We start from the raw sequence: 23,259 nt of genomic DNA on the forward strand, positions 1-23,259 counted from the left end.
CATTTAATTTCAGGAAAAAAGAAAAAAAAAAAAAAAAAAAAAAAAAACTCCATTCCCGAGAGAGAGAGAGAGTAAGTAACGCAGCAAAAACAACACACGAGCACACCAGTGTAATGACGTGTGATTGGGATTGTTCACCTTTCTTGATCAACTATCTGCAGTGCAGCTCTACTCTTTGGGCCCGAAGAAGCACAATCACTGTGCTAGAGGGGAAAAAAGAAATAATAATAATAATAATAATAATAATAACAACAATAAAATAAAATAAAATATATCGAAAGGAGGATGGGTTTGTGACGAGTTTATAGTCCGTAAGGATCGTAAGGTGCACTGCTAGCATTTGGATATTAATCTTACTGCTTGGCAGCTCATTATCGTTCCCCACGTTTGTGGCAGCAGCATCAGCAGAAACCCTCGCAACAGCCCGCGAGAGGGAGGACAACACAATGTATACCATCATACACGCGCATACGTAAGGTATAGCTATCGATCCCCTCTCGAGTGCTCAGCAGTGCTGCCTATTTATTATAATAATAATAATAATAATAATAATAATAATAATGACAATAATAACAATAATACGTGCAGTAGCTCTCGCTCGTGCGGACATAAAATCGTTCTATAAGCCTAAATACACGTGCATTAGTTTTATTGTATACTCGCCGTCATCCCGTTTAAAAAGAGGGAGTAAAAAAAAGAAAACTAAAAAGTATGATCCCGGGAAAACGACTACGCGCACACTGCACCAGAAATCTCGCCTCCACCACTGCCACTGCGTATTATATACACGTGTATGTACTACTTATATGCGGTGTTAGTCCGACTCCGGCTGAAAATTCGAGAGAGAGAGAGAGAGAGACGCGAGATGGTAGAAATAGAGGAGGAGTGTTACTACCGTATTTTCATCCACCACCACCACCTCCTCCTCCTCCTCCTCCTTGTCCTGTTCTTCTAGTTTCCCTGTGCTGTGTCATATAGAGGCCCCGGGCGGCCGGGGACTGCCCAGCACCTGATGGTCGTCGCGCAGGTCGTCCTATTCCATATGATAAACAGTTTAGCAGCACCTCGTTGTCGAATACTCGTGGGGCGACTTCTTGTCCGCTCGTCACGCCGTCGTCGTCGGATCGTTCGTGTTGTATCGGGTAGTCTTTGGACGCCAGCTGCTGGTGCCACTCGCGGATCCGCGGCAGTTGACCCGGGGTTCTGCAGCGCGAGCTCCTATTTCGTCCCCCCAGCTGCTATACGCGTATTCAACAGCCGTCGGAGCAGCAGCTGTGACGGTACAGCCGACGCGAGGAGGAGCTTTTTCGCCCGGCTGGTGGCATTATTGCGACTACTCGCGCCGACGTATGCTGCCCTCCTCTTTTCTCTCGGGCGTCGCGACGCTCTCGCGGACATGCGCCGTAGGTTTGACAGACAGCACCAAGCGGCGGCGGTAACAACTTTGTGTTCCACCTTTTTTGATTGACCAACGTCGCCGATGAGAGCCCCACTGGCTCGTGCCACCTGATATTCTTTTGGCTAATGAGTAGGTAAATTTACACCTGGACTTTCCGAGGAAGTGCAAATTTTGCAGCCGAAAAAAGGGGAGGGGAAATTGATTTACGCGGACAGAAACATTCTTGACTGATTTATTCGTTTAGTTATTGCGGCCGCCGCAATGCTCGAAAATCAATCGAGTGATTTTCTTCATTTATTTATATGCACCCTAAACGTTTGATTGATACCCGTCCATTCAAATTATTATTATTATTATTATTTTTTTTTTTTTCAAACTTGAATGAAAAAATTTTTTTTAATTTTCAAAATTTTCACTCGTCGGTCAAACTTTATCAAGACATAGGTTTGGGATTATTTGAAAGAATTCGTTTCTGCTACTTATATGCATGCATTTCACGACAAATAAATATAAAATGTACCTTTTCAGTGGTTTTTAACTTTTAGTTGTCACTGTCTATCAGTAGCGCGAAAAAGTCAAATTGGCTTTGTAAAATTTACACTAGACGGCCAGATATTCCCGACCCCCTCCGCGGGTTTAGTGACACTGAAATCATGTATTTCAGTATATGAATTCAGTGTCACTCAATTTTTCGGAGGGGTTCGGGAATATCTATCCATCTAGTATACCTATACGGTTCCCCTTCATTTTCAGTAGTTACAACTGAACATGGTCAGCCGTATGGATTCGTATAAATCGGTGTGTGTGTGTGTGTGTGTGCGCGCGCGCGCGTACCTACGTTGTTTCGAAGGCATACGCGTATGCTTAATTATACTGATCGACGGTTTTAATATGACTGAATACTAAGTGGGTATTTATAAAAATTACTGGTAGCTTCTCTGCTCACAGAATATTTTCGTAGTAGGCGTACAATGTACATTTTGTGTGTGTGTGTGTGTGTGTACGCGCGCGCCCATGCAAGGCAGTTTTATTACCGACGAATGTAAATTGAATGCTTATACTTGCGGGACGCCAGTAAGGTGGCAGCATCTCATCTTTGAGGATTGACGCCTACGCTATTTGATAGTTCTGATGATTCTCTACGTCTATAACTACTACTTTGTCATGTACTAAGGTAAAAGTACCAATTATGAAACAACTTTTCGCATTTTTTTTCTCTATTGTCTTAAAAAAAGCGGACTTTACGGAGAGAAAAAAAATAGTAAAAATTATAGAGAAATTCCAGTAAAAATTACCATTTCGCACAGTAAATCGGATTCAAGCTGGTAAAAGAGGAAACAATTATTATTTTTAACAGTAAAGATTATTATTTTAGCAGTTGAAATTATGGTTCGAAAAGTAAAAAATTTCGATGCGGGAAAGTAAAATTTATTAACCGATGCTTTGAAGGTTTTACATGGTAATTTTTTCTGTTATAACCATAATTTTAACTATTTAAACTATACTTTTTACTATTAAAACAATAATCTTTACTCTTAAAAATATTGATTTTTTTCCTTTTTTGCCAGCTTGAAACAATACTGTGCGGAATGGTAATTTTTGCTGGAATTTGTCCATAATTTTTTTCTCTCAGTGTACTTGTTCCCCATGTATAGACTCAAGGGCATCCAAAGCTTCTGTTACTACAATAAAAAAGAAAAAAAACGATGTATTTCTCTGAACTCTTTTTATTATTATTATTATTGTGAGTGAATTTTTTAACAATACGTAGGTACTTGAGCGTCATCTGCGATTAAGTTGTAACTCAAGTACGAGGCCTGGCTCCCCGGCTAGTAATGTGCGCATACGTAAAAACATTATCCATAAAAACGTCGATTCGTATTTTTTTTCACTCCATGTGTAGTACAGATATGGTTTATCATGTTTGCCTCATTTTTAATTATATATCTTTGCGAAATTTAACGCTCCAATTGGACTGTGAGTGATATTTACAATTGACGATAAACGTGCTGAAATTTTTCGACTAACTCTATATCCACGCGTGTTCATTTTTTTCCCACAAAGATTTAAACACACATCAATTTTTATTGAAGAACCTTCTTGTACAATTTTACCATATTTATTCTTTTTTATTCATAATTTGCAAGTTTCTTTTTAAAACATTCATGCATAATGTCATTGGGGAAATAATCTACATTTTGGTTATCGACCTGACAACGAACTTTCATCTACTTACAAATTTTCTGATGCATTCCAAACTTTTGGCACAGTAATCCGTACAGTTCAACATGCCTACTTTATTTTTTGACTGATACTTGCGTAATTATTAAAAAAAAAAAATCAAAATCTTGATGATATCATTCTTTGACCAACAGGTCGATAATTATGTTGTGTGTGTATGTGTGTGTGAGAGAGAGATTAAGCATTTTTATACTCGCTGTTGGTACATATGAAAAATATACTTATATAAATGATAAATGTATGTGCCTACGTGCGAATAACAAAACAACAGAAGTCTAATTCACATAATAAGTATAAATAAATGAGGAAGCATTACTGCCGTCCCAGGAAAGAAAGTCGTTAAGTGCACTTTATTCAGAACTGAAAAAATCGAAAAAAATTAATATTGTTTAAAGTATGATAAAAATGTAATATTTTAACCGTAGAAACTTACGCTCTGTCCTTACTAACTTACTGTCAGATCAAAGTTTTTCTTAACTTTAGTAACATTCAATAAATTATTACAAATAATTAAAAAACTGCTCATGATTCTTACAAACATAGTTGGATTGGAAATCACCTTTAAAAAACTCATTTTCGACCAAAATGTCACTTAACGACCTTCTTCCCTGGGACAGCAGATTACTTGTTACTAACAGGTATATAAAAATATTATGAAAATTATTATGTAGCAAAGGTAATAAGACAGTGCACATTGTGTGTTTCACTTGCAGCTGTTTAGCTATACGGGCATCCGAGACCTTGTTACCAATACAAATCTCCTATATACGCTATTATAGGCAGCGAGTACAGCACGCTGTAAGCGCGAGTGTAGCACGTAAGTACCGTTCACGAAGGGTGTCAAGTTTCCACCGGTAATGGAATTATATCTTCTGCCCCCCCCCCTACCTTTACCCTGAAACCGTCTCTCTTTTTCACCGACTCTTTCTCTCTTTCTGCGGTGGGCGCACGAAATTGATTTCTCCCGTGCCAGTGTGCACTTAACAAACGCGTTCAGTACGTCCCTTGGTCGTCGACAACGACAACTCGTTGTTAGCGTCTCGAGAATCTTGTAAGTTCAGATATAGACTACTTGATATTTTTATAGTTGTTGTTGTTGTTGTTGTTGTTGTTGTTGTTGTTGTTGTTGTTGTTGTTGTTGTTGTTCGGTTTTTATCATAAAAAAAAAAAAAAAAAAAAAAAAAAAAAAAAAAAAAAAAAAATCGTTAAATTCCATTAGTTTGAGTATTAAAAAAATCGGACCCTCAAATTTTATCATCGTGCTAGTCACGTCTCGTGTTCGTCGCTTTGTGCCTCGAGACCATATATGACATTAATCCCCGAAATGAAAGCAATCTCGAGGAAAAAGAGATAGCGCCGCGCGGTCCGTTATATAAAAAACTTTTCAACCGAGCTGTACCTACCTACTTGGTATACACACTGTCCAATTAAATATATATATATATATATATGTGTGTGTATATGATATGGCCCTGTTAAAGCCAGGCGGTGGTACCACACACAGACGCTGAGTAACCGCCAGAGGAAACGTGTCGCTCCACAAGTCAGATCGGATTTCCCATTTCCGTGCATGAGAACCGATCGCGCGCCGCACCTACATCTACTACTACTACTACTCCTTTTTCTTTTTCCCCCTTTATACGATCGGCAATGTCGGTATATCTACTAGACAGTAATAATAACCAGCTTCTGTCCAGTGAGGAGCCGGATGCCTCCGAGTCTGAGAGCGTCGTGCTTACCAGGATAAACAGCTCGAGTCCCATGGAGGTGACTTCCCCGCTCGGCTTGAGCTTTTGTGCTCTGAGTCAGCGCGACGTCCCCCTGAGCCTCGTCGTCGCCGGTAAGCATCAGGAAAAGTTGGCAGCTACGGTTGGCGAGCCAATAAAGAAGAGGCGCCAGATCGATGATGGGCCAAACGCGTCGGACGCCTGCAGTCTGAAGATCCTGACGCTGGACGAGGTTGCGTGGCACGATACCGTCGACGATTGCTGGATCGTCGTTTACGACTACGTGTACGACGTGACCGGCTTTGTCAACGCCCATCCGGGGGGTGAAGACGTGCTGCTCGAGTACGCCGGTAGGGACGCGACTTTGGCCTTTGTGGGGACCGGGCACTCGAAATCGGCTACGAGAATAATGGAAAAGTACCTGGTCGGCGAGTTACCCCCCTCCGAGAGGATATTCCGCACCTCGAACGGTATTAAGATTGCCAATTTTGCGTGACATGGCCAACAAGTCGTTATTAACTAATGCGTAACTTTATAAAGGTAAATAAATAATAAATATAAATAATCCGTATGTAGTTACCAGTGCGCGTCAAGTTTCAATACAAGTTGTTGCCGTATAAGCCAATATTTCATTAGTGCGTGCGGAAAATGAGATGCCGATTGTCAAGGCTACTTACTTACTTACTTGTTGTTGTTGGCATGCAACCGCAAAGAAATGTGTGATATAACTATATTATTGGTGTTCACTTGAACTTGATCCTTTACTGCGACTATTATTCTAGAGTTGATGATTAATGTAACACAAGTGCATATCCTGCTTTAATACCTTTTTTTTTTTTTTTTTTTTTTTTTTAACCTATTTTACTGTTACTCGTACATAGGTGCAACGACATTTTATAATATTTGTAATTACTGCTGGTTCCTCCACTCATGTAGGTACACTCAGTTGAACTCTGATCTGTCCCGCACCCTATTTCGGAACTATGGGGTGAAGTACTGTTCAATAATAGGGTCCGGGATAGAACAAAGTTCCACTGGCTGTACGTCGCCATACGAACTTCGTATGTTGTTGGTGTTCTCGTATACTTTTTATTGTGCTTTTTTAATCGTAGATTTCAGTATTTATTTCCAGACGGCATTTATGCTTCGATATCATAGGAACAAAAAATAAACTATTCTCCCTCTGATACCGTGTCATTTTCCCATTACAGTCGAAATAATTAATTGCTCTATTCATTTTAAGTGTAAAAAAAATTGTAAGACTTGTGACTGAGCGTTTCATCGTATCGTAATTAATGTAGTCAGAAAACTTGTTACTTACCAATAAATAAATCTCTTTATGGAAAAAAAAAAGAAAGAAAAAACCATTGCTTCCTTGCTTTGTCCATTATATAAGCTTTTCCATAGTTTACTGATTATAGTGAAACAAAAATGCACAAATAAGTTCCAGTGAATACTGTTTTTTTTTTGTTCGTGCACTCAACAATATCAAGGGCAGTTGGTATAATAAGATATTTTATTTGTTGTATACACTTGCACTTGTATGTGTAGCCAATTATTGAAGAAAAACAATCTGACGTAAGTACATATAAAATAAGGTATGGAGTTTTTTAAAATTTTTTTTATTTTCCTACACTAACCACTGATACGCGTTATAGAGCAAGTGCAAGAGCGAATTCAAGAAACCCTATAAAGTTCGCAGCCTTGGACGAGATGGTCGAGTTCCCACAAGACAGTAGCTCCAATCCACACCACACGATGAAACAAAAAATAATGATAAATTGAAAATTTGATGGGTTTCTTAAATGAAATCGCACGTGTTTCAGCTCAAATGTTTTGTATTTCTTGGTCCTCTAAACATTTATAGTACACAACATGTAATACAACTTAAGTTACAATGTATATGAGAGTAAGTTTCATTATTTTTACCCTACAAACTGCACAATACGCATTGTTTGTTTACGTAAAGTTATCGTTATAGCTATTATACAATAGACTCTCGGTGTTAAATATTCGAGTAAATGTTACTATTAATAAATATTGGCATCTCGCTGACTCTTAGCATTGGCCACGCAATCGTAGATAAACTAGCCTCCGAAACAATACTTACAAAAATACACGTTTCCCGTAAAAACCGTACTTTCTCTCTTATACTTTTTTTTTTCCTCCCTTTTATTTCACTTAAGCAAGCATTGTCAATAACAGTATTTATTCGTTTCCCAACATTTGGGTATTCGTTCCGAAAAACTTATGCGTATCTAGCTTCATACTTCGCATTTGCGTTTACAAAAAATATCGCAAAATCATAAATTGTACCAAACATATGCATTAATGCAATATTTATTTAACGTATACTTTTTGGAAATAGTACTTTTTTCAACGATTCGGAAGTAGGATTACCATTAGTATTTTACTTACAATGACAGATGTATAAATAAACTCCAAACAGGCATATTTTCAAAACTAGTGCTCTTGATAATTAACGGGTTATTTATCACGCAAGGCTTCAATATACATGTTTGTTATACCTTATTACAAAATAAAGTACAGATATTTATAAAATACGTACGCTTCCAATTATGCATTTTATCAATTGCTAAAAAATATATTTTACCAAGTTTTTCCAATACAATTGTTGTGAAGGTTCAAAAATTACCATGCTTTTATTTTTAAGTTTTATTGAATTCCATCATGTGCAATTAAATATTACAAATACTCGAATTGTCCAAAGCATATTTAGATTTTTTAACCATAAAACTTCCTTGTTAATTAACTATTAATAATTATTAATGATTTTTTTCTCTGATTTGAATTAAAAGAATAATTACAATCATAAGATTAATTACTTTAAGGAAATGGATTTTTATTACTTTTTAATCGGATCATTTATCGAATCCGTTGCCTTCTTTCTCTTTGCAGTACTTTTACCGTCGCGCATTTCAATTTTTACTGATTACACGTGACATTTTTTCAATAAAAATATTCTCTTTCGTCAATGAAAATTCAATTTTTAAAAATATATTCTTCATATTACTGTAACAATGGTAAGGTAGGCAAACCTACGTAGTTAATTAGATCTCCATAATGTATACGCACATTCAATAGAGTATTATTTCTGCGTCTTTGTTATCATCATAATTTTTTTTTTTTTTTTTTTTTTTTTTTTTTTTTTTTTTTTTTTCAAACACGTAATACCATAGAATGAGATAACATCCCTTATTACATATTTCATAATATTTTTCATTCACAAAAAATATGAGCCACACTAATTAAATATCAGAGTTAGCATGTGTTACCTTACATTTTAGAATGTCTGCTCTCCTGGCAGTTCTGTAATACAATTTTCATTGTACTTATATACGCTTTCATTTCATATACAATCTGAGGTGTACAGTTATAATTTACCAATCAGACATGTGTGCGCTTAGACATAACGCATATCAGACTTTTTAATAATAATAAAAAAATAAACATATACTACACTCGACTACATAACCCAGTTGAACATCAAATTGAAGTTATGCTTATAATAAATACACGCAAAGTACATCCACGTGCATGGGTACTTTACTTTAATTTTCATATCGCAGGTAAAAATTTCAATAACGATTTATCTACATTTTTTAATAAAAGTCAAAGTGATCAAGATGCTCGAGATGCTTCTGCTCATTAATTGATTTGTTTCAGCCAACACATAAGTACGTCGTAAGATAAATTTTTATATGCCATTTGAAAATTCGTCGTTGTACGCATCTTTAACTTGCGTACCAGGTTTAAGTAGTTCGTAACAGTCTCTAAGTATGTTTTTAACTTTTTATTTTTATTTATTTTTTTTTCTTTTTTTTTTTTTTTCTTTTCAATTTGGGTACTCTTCACTCAATATACTTACACACCTTCCGTGTAAAATGAACATCCGGTGCAGCGGTGGTGTCTGAGAGCGTGTACCCTATAATATCACGAAAAATTTTTACCATTTCCCACAACTTTTCGACATTTCGTAAATATTTATATTTTTGTAAGCAGCGTCAAACAAACAGTAGGTGATACGACTTTGTGAGCGATAACATATAAAACTACAAGTACAATTTTTTTTTTATCACGATATTTTGGTGCCATCGCGATTCGTAGCCACATTAACTTTGACACCAAACGATGACTAGCATACAGTTTCACTCATTACGTAAAACATATATAACGTATTTTTCATAGTTCGACCAGATAAGATAACGACACAATGTTATGTTTCTCGCTATAATTATTATTTTGACAATGACTTTTTAAAAAATAGTTATTATTTTCTTTACACATATACACATGCCGTAATGAGCTACCTAATTATTTCCTTTCGTGCAATTTCTTTGTAGATTATGCTTCGGATTACGTGATCTTGCGTTTCAGTATAGGTACAACCGAACAATACTTATGAGGTTAAAAAAAATGATTGCATAATTGTATTCTTTGTTCATCTTTTGTCAATAATAATAGTAATAATAATAATTATTATAATGCATATACATCTAAAAATATATATATATATATATATATATTTGTTATGTAATAGCAGAAAAATAATTTTTGTTTCTCTTACTTATAATCTATGTACGCAATCATGAGGAGTTAATTTTAACATTTCGCCGTACCATTCAGTTGCTCTTTACATCAACTAATTATACCTATTCGAAATGTTTAGTTATCGGAAGAATGATGCAGTCATAGTACGGGGGACAGATAGTGAATCATATATTTATACCCTTGAATATAAACAAAAAAGCAACCGCAGGTTCAAGCAATTCTATATATATATATTACCGCGAAAATAAATAATTGGTTGTACGGGCGCCGAAAAAGATTTATGCATGTATTTTTGGCCCCTTGAACGACAAAAATTGACCAGAAATATACACGCATAGGTGTATACATACCGTGAGTCCTATCATATACTTGTGCGTCTAAGGACTCATACCAACCATAATGCTCACGCAGAAAATTCAAGCTCAAAATCGAAGGATCTCTTTTGGCCGGGCTCGGACGTAGTTACAAATTTTAAAAACAATGCATGGGCATAATATAATATAGGTGGAAACAGTATAGGGTACGCAGCTTTTTGGATCGAACAAATTTTGATGGTGGGTATATCGTTTTTTTTCGATTGAAACGAGCCTCAGTGTGCAACAGGGATAACGCGTATACGCGCGAATGGTACATGACGATGAAAAGTAGAAAAGGGCGGCGTCTGTCTAGGAACACTGACTATCCCCTCGCCTTCCCCCAAACGTTGACTGTCGGTGCTCCTTACCTTTTTTCTCCCTCCCTCCCCCTCTGTTCATATGGCGTGTGTTTGTGTAAAGCTTTTACATGAGGCTGCAAAAGGCAACGCCATTTTCAAAGGCGGACTGAATCGCCGTCGTCTCCATGCAAAAGGCGCCGTCCTCGTAAGCGATGCGTTGCTGGTTCGCTCGGCTCTCGCTCTGCGATCTGTCCGAAAATAAATTAAATTTCTTTTAATACTAACTCTCCCTCTCTTGGGAGGATATTTTTCGACCCCATGTCGCGTGTACGTGATGCGGAGAGTTAAAAATGATTGATATTTTTACGTGCCCCACTGAAAAGAAGTTTTTCCTACTGTTGTACCAACACGCTCGGTAAAATTGTTCCTTTCAATGGTGGAACGACAGAATGTGAGAGAGAGATGGATATTAGATTAGATTGAATTTCTTTATTTGATGTCTATAGGCTCGAGGTCCATAACAGCCATGACCAAGTAGGTAAGACATTATTAATAAAAATAATAATAATTATACAAATAAATAACGATGATTGAATAAGATACGGTAAGGGTACAAGTAAAAAAAAAAAAAAAAAAATTGGACATTTTTAATTGAATAAAAAGAAAGAAAGGTAAAAATACGCGGAATGATGAGCAGTGAAATGTCGTGTCGTCTGTCTCAAGTAGGCGATACCTAGGCATGACTCTGGACCTCTGGACGCGCAAAGCTTGCTTTCTGAGGGCCTGCTGCTGTTGGCTGAGAAGCTGGTGGTACTGCTGGATGGCCTCCTCGGCGCTACCTTGGAGAGCCAGTCGGGTCAGGTACTCGCGCAACTCGGGCTGGTTGGCTAGTAGTTCGCGGCTCATCTGTTGGAGGTTGACGCCAGCCGATGAGCCTGCGGACATGCCCGAGGCAGCAGAGTCCGTCCAAGGGGGTGGTGGCGTGTGCGAGCGTGCTAGAAGTGCGTGATTGTGGTACAGGTACTCCTCGTAAGACGGTGGCAGGCCAAGCTGTACGAGAAAAAAAAAAAAAAAACAACAACGTTTCAGCTGTACCTACCGCGGTAATTTATTACAATTCATTATTACATCATCCCAGTCTTTTCGAAATCGAGAGAAATCGTACCTTTTCCCTTTTTTTCCCGGAAGAATCGTGACACCTACTTGGGTAGGCGATGGAAAAAAGTAATTTTAGCGAGTGAGAATTATTGTTGTCGTCGTAAAATTTTCTTTAACCATTGGGGGCTGCAGCAAGTCGAGCTATATTTTTTATGGTCGCTGAGATCAGTTAAGATAAGCAGCACTTTGTAATATATACTACTTATCCGCCGGAACGACTTTCAACTGCTGACAACTATATTTCATTTATTTATTTTATAATATTATCTCGCTAGCCAATGGGTGATGGCCAAGGGAATAGAGAGAGAGAGAGAGATAGATGAAGAAACTTTACGAACTTGTATGCAAATAAACGTGGGTAGTGAACGATGGAAATTTTTATTTTTTTTTATTTTCCATCGTGCCGCATTCGACCGAATGATTGGAGGTTCTATTAATTGTCATTTCTTAACTTTTTCCTTCCTACGCATATTTCTTGTCGAAAAGATTACTGTTTTTTTTTTTTTTTTTTCTTTATTTAAATACCTGTCTATGAGTGTAGTCTTACAATCCCATAAGATGTAAATCTCACTTTTATAAACATACAAGATGAGATAAGGTAAATGATGAGAATAAAAAAAAAAAAAAAATTGCCTACCTGCCAAGACTTGGCGACCGCCACGTCATAAGTTGGAGGTGGCGAGGTCATCGAGGGCAACGCGTAGATAGGCTGCTGTTGGCTCGGATTAGCCCCGTTGTTTCCACTGCTCGGTACGTTCGTCGAGGATTGTGTCGGGGGCTGCTGCTGTTGGCCCCCCAACTCGTTTTCGTTGTTCGCATCGGTGTCGTCGATGGTGCAGTAGAGGGCCTCGGCGACCGATCCGTTCTCCCGTAAACCGAAACTGAGGATGCTGGATCCCGAATCTGTTGTGCACGTAGATACAAAAGTATAATATCGCCGTCAATAGACAATAGACTATTATTAACTTGTGTTAATAAAGGGTCCCGTGTGTTTATCACTTACTTACCGATGTACGTGTAGTGCGAGTGCGACTCGGGCCTCTCGGCGCTGCGGGACCGTCTCCCATGGTGCCGGTCCTTTTTTTTGTTATTGCTGTTATTGCTGTTGCAGTTGTTGTTGTTGCTGTTGCTGTTGTTGTTGTTATTGTTGTTGTTGTTGTTGTTGTTGTTGTTGTTGTGGTTGTGGTTGTGGTTGTTGTTCTTGCCGGTGCGTCGCGAACTTTCGACGACGGAGCTGGTGCTTCCGGTATCCGTTGTCCGGCTGTGGGGTCCGCGAGCGCGTTGCTGCAACTCGACTGGCAGCTTAGCTGGGGGCCTGCCCTCGATCCTACTGCTCGGCTGTGCGACCGTCGTCGTCGTCGTCGTTGTTGGTGGGCCCTTTTGTATTAGAAGGGCTAGATCACGCGTCGAAATGGTAGCGAGGTTGCCGCTCCGTGACTTGGGCAAATCCAGGACGACCCCGCAGCCGCACACTGCCGTGTTGTCGTTAGGCATCCTAAAATATTATTGTAGTTTTACTTATAACATTGAGGAGTACTTTGTAGTTAGTAGTAGGTGCATTGTTCTTGTGTATAACTCATCTGTTGATTTTTCGTGCCCTCATCAGTAAGGGTTATTGGGACTCCAATCAAACAAACTATCGGTAAATGAGTACTAATTTTATGTCTTTCTTTATATTTTACTCAAACGCTGTTGCTCATAGTTCTTTTTTGTTGAAACACAAGTTGTTTTACACTTATTAAGGTAAAAGTACTAGTTACTGGCCACTTAGTAGCTGTTATCAAAAGAACATCATATATTTTAAACAGCTTTTAAAATTTTAACTTCTGTTAGGTATCATTTGAAAGCTATGAATGTATTTTAAACTATACGATAAATAGAAGTCGTATATCCGACCGTAGACAATAATAATTTATAACAATCTGAGTACGTCGGATGCTTTATTTCATGGCCACTGAAAAAAAGGGTTGCTTTAGTGGCCCAAATTTAAGAGCCAGTAACTGGACACCCCATGCTAAATGTACATAAATCGAGGTGGTCGGCTACTAGTGCTCGCAGAAGTGAGGTTATGTACACATTTTATGTACAAGTGCTCTAGTACTAGGCCACCACTTTTTCAAAATTATTTTTTAAAGTCTTGAACTAAAAAAACTATCTTCATTTCATTTTAAAATGAATTATTGATAAGTTTTTACAGTAAAGTTATCCTGGCACGAATTAGTATTAAAGTTAATTCTTACAATTCGTGAAATGGTGTTATTGGTGGCCAGGTACTGGTCGCGGCCAGTAACTAGTGCCTTTATCTTAAGGTAAATGTACCAATGCTTGGCCACCAAAAAATTGGTCCCAAAGACTGGTTACAATCACAATTTTACGATTCGCACAAATTTTTGCAGCTGTAAAAAATATTTTCATTAATATTCACGCTTACAGATTGTATGAAATTCATTATTAATAGTTATCTCGATGATACTTTAACCAAGAAATTAGAAAAAAGTGTTTCTAGAAAGTGATTTTGGTCGGCTGGCCAGGCTTTGGGACATTTTTCAACGTAACCTCACTTTTAGTGTGTCCTAATAACTGGCCAAAGTTAATTACGTGCAATTCATACGACTGGACAGTTATTGGAACTTGCAAGTTTCAGCCACAGGGACAAGTTTTTCCTACAGTGGCCAAGAATTGGCACATTCCATCATGTTCAAAAATAAATAAAAGCTTTTTTTCTGTGTATACAAAAAATTATTTCTTTTTGGTACAGCTTAAAATAGTGTTATAACTATAAAATAATACCTATTAGGACTTGAAATTTTACTTTTTTTTAAAATATATTTATGGAGTACTTTAGAAATTGGTCTACTAAGATGGCCAATGTATGGCTACGTACATATATATATATATAAAACGAAAATCGGTAAAAAAAAGGAAAAAAAAAAAAATTTGTGAATAAGTAGTGAGTAGGAGGGAGGTACTGAGAAAGAAGATAGACAAAGATACAGAGTACAAGAGAGTATGTATATTATACGAATTAACAAAGTTTGCGAATGACTTGTGCCAACCTACTAATTACTTGAGGCTTGACTATTCGCCTGCAAGCCAGGAATAAAGATTTTCTCTCTCTGTGTGTGCGCGCGCGCGCGTGCGTGTGAAGGATTGTTTACAGTTACGATGTATGTTAACTGTTAACATACACATTGATAATTTAAAAATCTTAACTATATACAATCCGGTCTCTCAGTGTATACCAATGTACCCATAAATTGACTGCCCCGTTAATGGGCCAACTACTGTAATAAATCTATACAGTATATAATATATAAGGATTACACGCACACGCACGCGCCTATAACAGTGCTCTCGCGGTGGCATTTATACTTTTGCACAATCGATAATTAATCCTCATAGTTGACGTGTGCCTGTATGTCATTGAGTCTCCTTTTCTTGTATATATACCTATGTATAATATAGTTATACAAGACAGTAAAGTACGTACCAATGTCTATACGTTGCTAGTTTTGAAGTCCCATGCGAGAGCTAACAAAAAAACAGGGAACCCTCGATCCACGAGATATGAACGTTTTGATCAAGAACGAGTAGTATAGTATATTACAGGGACATATAGGGGTAACGGGTACAGTTGTTGACCCCCTGATAGTGATTGACCGCCACATGCATTTTTAAATGGAGCCTTTATATATAGATATAAAAATTATACAGGGGTCAATCACTACCTTAAGGTGTCAATAACTGTACCGTTTACCCCTACATAAGTAGAGGGAGAAACTCGTTCCAAAAGTAGGTAATTTGTATCTGCTGCTGATTTTTTTCAATCAATAAATTTTTTTTTTTTTCGCGCTTGTAAATAATTCATAAGTACCTACTCGTTACTCATCCTCGCCTTATATGACGTTTACATATCACAATAGAGATGTGCATATGGGGGCGGGGGGGGACAAACTTTCCCGAGGCGGGATTTCGAGCGCAAATTTTGTACCAACTTTTTTTTTAATTAAACAATGTTTTCTTTCTTCTCTCCTTTCCAAAATCTCTATACCTGCGTAGTTAATCTAAAATTAATTTTTCTTATCGCAGAAATGGAAAATGTGTAAAATTGCATTGCCAGTGAATCTCGCGATAAACTTTTCCATGCACCGAGCTACAACATCATCGGTTTTGGGTTTTAAAATGAAGACTTTACCAATTTGTCTACTTTGTTTGCATGGAATATCTGACAAAGGAAGTGTTTAACCCGATCGATCGAAATGTTGAATCAAACAAACCCTGTCCCTATTTCCGTCGGCGTGTATATACGCATTATTTGTTAAAACGCAAAGCAATGAATTGTCAAGATTAAGCGAATCATTGATCAATCGGCAATGAAAGATGAGAGCTTTGTATACACTGCACACGCTACTTTTGCATCCCTGCATTACGCGGATCAATGCTTAGTATTTATTTGAAAGTGGGCGACACACGAGTGCATGGGGAGCCGCAGCATATATATATATATATATATATATATATATATATATATATATATATATATATATATATATATATATATATATATATATATATATATATATAAAATGTTATGTAACCTGCATCAAGAGCACGAAGAGAGAGAGAGAGAGAGAGAGCACGAGCGGAAAGTCGGCTATCGGAGCAAAGATCAAGAGCTGCGTGGGGAGAGAAGCAGCGCGAGGTAATGAAACCGGGTCATGCCGGGAAGCGGTGGGGCCAGGGCATCGCCCACCCTTTGGAAACTGGGTCGCTCTTCAACCTGATTTCTCCCTCTTTCCGAGAGAGGCGCCAATCCTCTTTCTCTTCCTCCCCCCTCGTGGGGTGCCCCGTTGGCCCATTTTCTACTACTGCTGGCCACCTTCCACGGATCAGTCCTTACGGGGACGACCACATTTTCTCCTCCCTTGGCTTCGATTTGCATATTACAGAGTGGCAACCCAATTTTTCCGTGTATTCAGCACCGCTTCACGGCCCATGACACGAGGATCATCGATCCGAGCTGTTTTGGGAACTTTTGCACCCAACAAGTGTTAGTTAAAGAGATATAAATTAATAGAATCATCCTCGGTGCGGGACCAAGGACAGCAGTCAGCCACACCACCTTTTTTTTCCCCCTGATTTTAACACAGCAGGTGTGTTAATTTGAGGATTACAATAGTAGTTTTCGTCGGATAAGTGCCATCGTCTCCGGGGCTATTTTGCGGCCCAAGGCACCTGCGAAGCAGAGCCCAAGGGACGTAAGGTATAGCTACGGAGCCATGGCGCTTGTGTGGCGAATGCTATTTTTCCTACCAAGAGCACACCAGCCTCTCAAAAACGCCCGAGGTTATCCGACGAAAACTACTATTATTATTTATCACCTGTGGTACTCACGTGTAATTGTTGAGAACGGTTTACTTGAATTCATTATATTATAATTATACTTTCGTTAGACAACTTTTTTTTTACCCAACAAGTAGTTTGAATGGTCCGCCACTTTTAGTAATTTATATATTAATTGTACCAGATGTATTGAGTTTAATCGTCATTTCGCCTAGGGGAAATATCGGGGGTTTGGGGATGAGGGATGATTCTGATTTCTGTGGTGCTGATCTATATACAGATATATTTGGTTATTGGATAGTAAAAGACAGAAATATATCAGGCGCCACAGAAATCGTCATCATGCCAGGGACGAAAAGGGCTGCACGTTTTTGTGTACACTGAGGCTAACGTGACAGTCAATTTCGCAAGATATCGCGCATATCGAAATGGAATAATGCGCAGAAACAATCATGGATTTTATTTGTTAATTAAATATCAAAAGAAGAGGAGTATTGTATCCCAATGTGTCATAAGTATGGAACAAATTCGTATAATGTTTCGTCTACAAATTATTATGTGATAGAACATTTTGACCTCAGGAAGGAAAAAAAAAATAGAAATTTACGTAGCGCTTACACGCAAGACTTTACTCGGAAGACAAACTATAACAACACACACGTAAGTATACGATAACCGTGACGTAAACACGTGTGTAATCGTAGGTACCTTGATGGTGCACGCGCACACACACACATAAATTTATCACCCAGGGAGAATTTCTGTCTGCGCGTAAACACACAAGGCTTAAATTTTGTGTCTCAGCTTCGTTATATCATTCTTCCATTATATCATTCTTCTCCGGCCAACAACAACTGCATGCTCAATGGAAGTATGCCAGATGTATGTTTTTAAATTTTGTAGAGAAAAAAATTTTTTTTTTATTTCACGTTTGGAGTACGAGACTATTTTGTACACTGAACGTTATAGTTGCAATAAGTTTAAATTTCCTTTTATCCCTCATTTCAATAAAGATGATTATTTTCAACCATTTGAATCATAAGTTTCTGATGCCTTGTCATCGCTTTTCCAAGGTATACGATTTTGACGACCCAAGTTAAGTTTTAAATTTGATATGATCCTTTTAAATATGGTTCATAATCTCACGGACGTGAAAATTTTTTTTTTAATAGCCAAAGATAGGCCTGTATTTAGTATTTTAATACGCATACACAGATTATAAACATTGTATTCACAAATACCGGGTTTTTCAATCACAGTGGGTTATTGGGTATACACTACCTAAACTTTTGCGATTTCATTTGTAAAAAAAGATAAAACGAAAGAGCCACTTCATAATTACATTCCAAGTAATTTCAAGCCGACGCAAGCGCATTTTTTTATTCGAAATCCAGCGTCAAGCAAACCTTCTAACAATTCAGGATTACTCCAACGAGTACTCGAGAGTGACGAAAATCTTTGGTACAAGAATGGGATGAAGAGAGGGGGAGGGAAATGCAATACAAAGTATCGAGGAGTTGCGAAGCGAAAGGGATCAGGTGACGAGGACTAATACAAAAAGGTGGGGTTATTTTATACTTATGATTGCACGTATAGGCTGCAAATCTTTGACGAGTCAGGTGCAAGAGTACTTTCTCTAATCACCCGCTGCCGACTTATTACGCGCGCGCGTGTGTGTGTGTGTATGTAAGCATGTCTTTTTAAAGAAAAAAATCTAAAAATTTCCAGAGGGTACATTTTGAAGCGATAGAAAAATGTATGTGTATTGGCACAATAACTTGGAGATAGTTGTTACTAATGCTTGCAAATTGATTTACTCCCGAAATTTATCCCCAACTACAACAATCACGCACAAGGGTGATTTTCCGAGGTCAAATTTTGACATCCGATCGATACGATGCTTCGTAATAGCAAGATAACGAGAGTTGTGGGTATAAAAATAACATATTCGTGGAAATTAGTAGAAGCTCTGGTTCGTAAAAAAAATAGCCCAGGACACACCTGTTGACTCGAGTAGATCAGAGCTAAAACATCAAATAACTTTTTTTTGCCATTCTCTTGATCCGAATCCCTGCATTAATAAAAAAAAAAAAAAAAATACACACGTACATTGAATAGCCTGTACTAACACCCACGCATGCACACGCACACAACTATATATGTGTACAGGAAGACGGGGATAAAGTGGGTTATTGGACCTGCCAGACAACAAAACGACTCGTTTGTCCATGGGTTGATTGCAAATTTTTTTTTACCTTTACCGTTGAATCGTATTGTACTCGGTAGTGCCTCTTTCTGCGCACCGACCCGTATTTATTGTCTACAACCCATTTTCGAGCCCCTGCTCTTCATTACCACATTTTGTCGGAATGTATGCACGTGGTGATGGATCCTCCGATTTATTGCCCGAACCACTGCGAGAAATTTGAAGAGAGAGAGAGAGAGAGGGAAAAATCTTGTTTCGATGATGGAAATTGGCTTTCGTAAATCTAAATGAACGTACAGTGCGGCTGACCAGACATTTCAATCAGAGATAAAGTCGATGCAAGATTTGACGGATATGCAAAACAAAAAAAATACATTCTTCGAAAAATGATCAAATAGGTACCTCGTACTCACTGATGTCGCTAATTGTTCCAATTATTTACGACAACTACCAACATTGTGTTCTTATTGTCGTCAAGTTGTATAACACACACACACACACACACGCAACACAGAGATAAATATTCCTACATGTGTACACGGGATATGAGCCTGGTGAAAAGTTGGAGGAAGGAATGCTCACTAGCGGTGGTAAATTACGTAAATTATATATCATGGTAGATTATATTAGATTAGATTAGACACCCGAAATGAGAACGTGAACCTCAAACAATCAAACGTACCTATCCGCACCTGCATCATATATCAGCTCTCTTGGGCCTCGTCGCGTAATCAAGCGCTGTGCCGCTCCAAACTCTGGCAAACTAGTCCCCCGCTCGGACACAAGGGATACAAACTCAATTTGTAAGTTTCTTTGGGTGTGAGTGTGTGTGCATACCTATTTCGGTCAAAATTTACTTTTTGCGTTCACAACTTAGTGTACGAGATGTAGCGCGAGACACGTTGATCAATCGAAAAAGATAATGGCTAACGAGACATAAAAGTATTTTTTTTCAACTCATTAATTGAGCGCACGTTAATTATCTTGTATATGAGTGTTATCTTAAGTGTATAGGTATGTATAAGAGATCGTGTAGGTACTTACAAATTTTGATAATCTCGTCGGGTAAAAGGTGTGTGTGTGTGTGTGTGTGTGTGTGTGTGTACTTATCTACCCACCTATACTCTACTCTCAATCCAAGAGCGAGGACGTGATCGTCATGTAATATTATTGAGCGCCTCCGCCGCCCCCCCCCTCCATTCTCGTTTATTGTTTTATGATTACGTTATTGGTCGGGGCTTAATAAGTGCAGGTCAAACTTTTCATTAGTTTATCGATGAGCGCATGTGAATTGTTTTTTTACTTACGGAAATTTCTCATCGTCATCCACAACGCGCACCTGACTGCACACTGCCGACGAATAAATCTAGTTTGGCTGAAAAATCGATGCGAGAGTAATGGATGATTAAAAATTGAATCTTCGCCGCGAGTGAATTTTCACACTCGACAAATTTACGGCCAATGCAGAAAAATTCTTTTTTTTTCTTGGCTTTCGGCCAATAGTGTGTCATCGGAATAATGGGTGCCAACCAAAGGAGGCGAGACAATCGACAAGCAACGAGTCCGGAATAAATAATGAGAGTGGCAATCGACGTCGAGTTCACGTGCCTTTTGATTTTTCGCGTATAGATTCTTTCTTTTTCTTTTTGCATTCTATTATATTTCCGCTCGTCTTACCGAATGCGACGGAATCCCGATAATGATTGGAAATTTTGTAAATAATTACTTGGTCACGCGTGATCTACTTACGTTGAATTTTCGTCCGAGTAAGTATAAAAGTTTTTATCCATTTGGTGGAACTTTTTTTGTGTGAGCGCTGTTTTGTCGAAACGTTTGAATGGATACGGTAATATCCATCCTTTCGAGCAACTTGTTGAAAAACACTGGTATTTTTTATTCATTTATGATCCAAGCGTAGAGTTTTTTGTTCATTTTGATGATCGAAAATCATTTGAATTTTTACCAGCTAGGGAAGGTAGTAGGTGGAAAATGTTTTCTGTTGCGCGTACAATCTAAGCAAAAAGTTTGAGCACAAACAAACGAGAGGACAGAAAAGAACATGGGCTCGATAAGGGCTCGTGGCGAAGGAAAACCAAGAGTCACAGACTTGCTTGCCTCGTCCCTTTGGACGTAAGTACAACCAACTGTACGTAAACACACACACACACGTATTAGATTGACGGGCGAGCTAGAGGACTAACGTGTAATATATTATTTGCGCGTGCGTGTGCCGTCGTCTTTGCATTTATGCTTATCAAGATATTGTTTAAATGCTACGTTTGTACAAGAGCGAGGACCAATAATACCTACTTATATCCACTTTTATTTCAATCATCAACAATTTTATCAAGCCTCCCTCTCTCTTTCTGCGAGTAGGTACATCTGTACTTGAAACCTCGTGGGAAGAGAGGAGGCTCGTCATGCAGATAATTTGCATTAAAAGTAAAAAAAAAAAAAAAAACTAAATAATAATTATTATTTAGGCCTTATAGCTTTGGATTTTTTTTCTTTTCAAACAATTACTTGGATTTTTCCACGTACCCATGAGACTTGGGTTAAAAAAAAAAAAAAAAACAACAACATCAAATCTGGTAAAACGAATACAGTTATAGCCCCAAATGAGAAAGGTGTTATTAAGATGAAAAAATCAATCAAAACTCAAAGATGAAATTTATTATTGACCGCTCCATAAATCTCACAAATGCATATTCACCCATCTTTAGAATAATAGCCCCAAGCCGATAACGTGCAAAAACGTACAATTTTCATCATAATAATAATGAGCACTTGTTTTACTTCAGAGAGAGAGAGAGAGAGAGCCGAGCAGTCAACGGTAGGTGGTGATAAAGGAAAGGGAGCGAGAGGGGGTGGGGTTGGCTGTGAAATTGTAATGAAAAACAAAGTGAAAGTGAAGAGAAAAATATATCTGAACGTATCTGAATGTAATTTCTTACCTCTAAATTATTATTATCACGTTTGTTCGATGACGTGGGCGACAGCAACATCGAAAAGGGGCCAGAAAGCTAATCTCTCGTCTCGCTTACATTAATTTGTTTTGACGCTGCAACAACAGAGAAAAGAGAAAATGAACACGATTCCGAGATGTGAAATTTTTATTCCTCCTCCCTGCCCTTTGATACAATTTTTTTTTTTTTTTTCCTCTCCCAGCCCAACTATTTGCGGAGACGCGCAGAGTAAGGGAAAAAGCGAGATCAATGTAAGAACGTACTTGCATCACTTTCCGCGATTGCCCGATGGTTCGTGGAGGCCCGCCACTTGCAATTTCCGACCAGGGGCGACGGAAAACACGGGACAGCAGGTTATACAAGCAGTAAGGAAGGGAGAGCACAAATTGTACGTAGACTATAGGACAAGTTGGATGAGCGAGCACCCATCGACTGGCACGTGAGCACGAGGGCTGAACTCGCTGGATCTCGCGAGCACGTCCGCCGGCCGAGTTCAACTCGAGCCGTATGCGCGCGCCCTCCCCTTTTTCTCTCCCTTGCTCGTCCAGCCACACCGAGGAGCGCGACCAGCAGTCCTCTCGCAGGGTGATGGCTGCAGCTAGGCCGGGAGAGTATAGAATGAACGGGCAGTGGCGGGGGTGGGGATATTACATGCTCCGTGTAAGCCTACAGCTGGAATATGGCGCATCGATTTCTTTTGCCTGCGCGTCTCGCGAGGGATCCTCTCCGGGACCACTGTACTTTTTGCGCCGATGCTTAATCCGGACGGAGAAAGCTCTCCCCCGCCTCGGTCCCCACCCCTCGTTTTTTTTGTCTTCTCCCCTGTGGCTCTTTCTTCCATAACTTCAAACCACCTTGTACAACTTTCGCACTGCCCCTAAGATATAATATATAATGACCCTCTTTCAGCTCGGTGGTGGTGAAAACGATGGAGTTATGAGAAATCGCGGCGAACCTCCTCTCGAGGCAACCAGTTTTTTTTACGCGAGCCC

General features: G+C 38.6%; 3 protein-coding genes across 3 annotated transcripts in view; 2 read left to right on the plus strand and 1 right to left on the minus strand.

Moving 5' to 3' along the window:
• The window catches only part of LOC106646196 (uncharacterized), an 83,037-nt gene that overhangs the window by 32,485 nt on the left and 27,293 nt on the right, over positions 1-23,259 (plus strand). The gene's annotated exons all lie outside the window — the stretch shown is intronic.
• On the plus strand, positions 5,098-6,208 carry LOC106643016 (cytochrome b5 type B). The gene has a single exon (XM_014357970.2). The coding sequence runs from the start codon at positions 5,291-5,293 to the stop codon at positions 5,861-5,863; it is 573 nt and encodes a 190-aa protein (XP_014213456.2). The 5' UTR covers positions 5,098-5,290; the 3' UTR covers positions 5,864-6,208.
• LOC106642993 (uncharacterized) lies at positions 10,681-22,681 on the minus strand. Its single transcript, XM_089594485.1, has 7 exons — positions 22,540-22,681; positions 22,256-22,362; positions 12,935-13,247; positions 12,760-12,835; positions 12,390-12,655; positions 11,328-11,644; positions 10,681-10,842 (listed from the first exon to the last, which is right to left on the minus strand). The coding sequence occupies exons 3-7, from the start codon at positions 13,244-13,246 to the stop codon at positions 10,719-10,721; spliced, it is 1,095 nt and encodes a 364-aa protein (XP_089450611.1). The 5' UTR covers position 13,247; positions 22,256-22,362; positions 22,540-22,681; the 3' UTR covers positions 10,681-10,718.

This window comes from Copidosoma floridanum, unplaced genomic scaffold (assembly GCF_036245765.1).
Source record: "Copidosoma floridanum isolate Cflo_tuat_1 unplaced genomic scaffold, Cflo_Japanese_pri ptg000021l, whole genome shotgun sequence".
Lineage (NCBI taxonomy): Eukaryota > Metazoa > Arthropoda > Insecta > Hymenoptera > Encyrtidae > Copidosoma > Copidosoma floridanum.

Bases quoted from the DNA above. Each gene is read 5' to 3' on its own strand.
- LOC106642993 (XM_089594485.1), bottom strand. From the start codon at position 13,246: ATGCCTAACGACAACACGGCAGTGTGCGGCTGCGGGGTCGTCCTGGAT. The intron at 11,645-12,389 runs GTAGGCAATTTT...TTTCTCGTACAG, and splicing joins CGGTCGCCAAGTCTTGGCAG to CTTGGCCTGCCACCGTCTTA. The intron at 10,843-11,327 runs GTATCGCCTACT...ATTTTCGGACAG, and splicing joins AGGTCCAGAGTCATGCCTAG to ATCGCAGAGCGAGAGCCGAG.
- LOC106643016 (XM_014357970.2), top strand. From the start codon at position 5,291: ATGTCGGTATATCTACTAGACAGTAATAATAACCAGCTTCTGTCCAGT.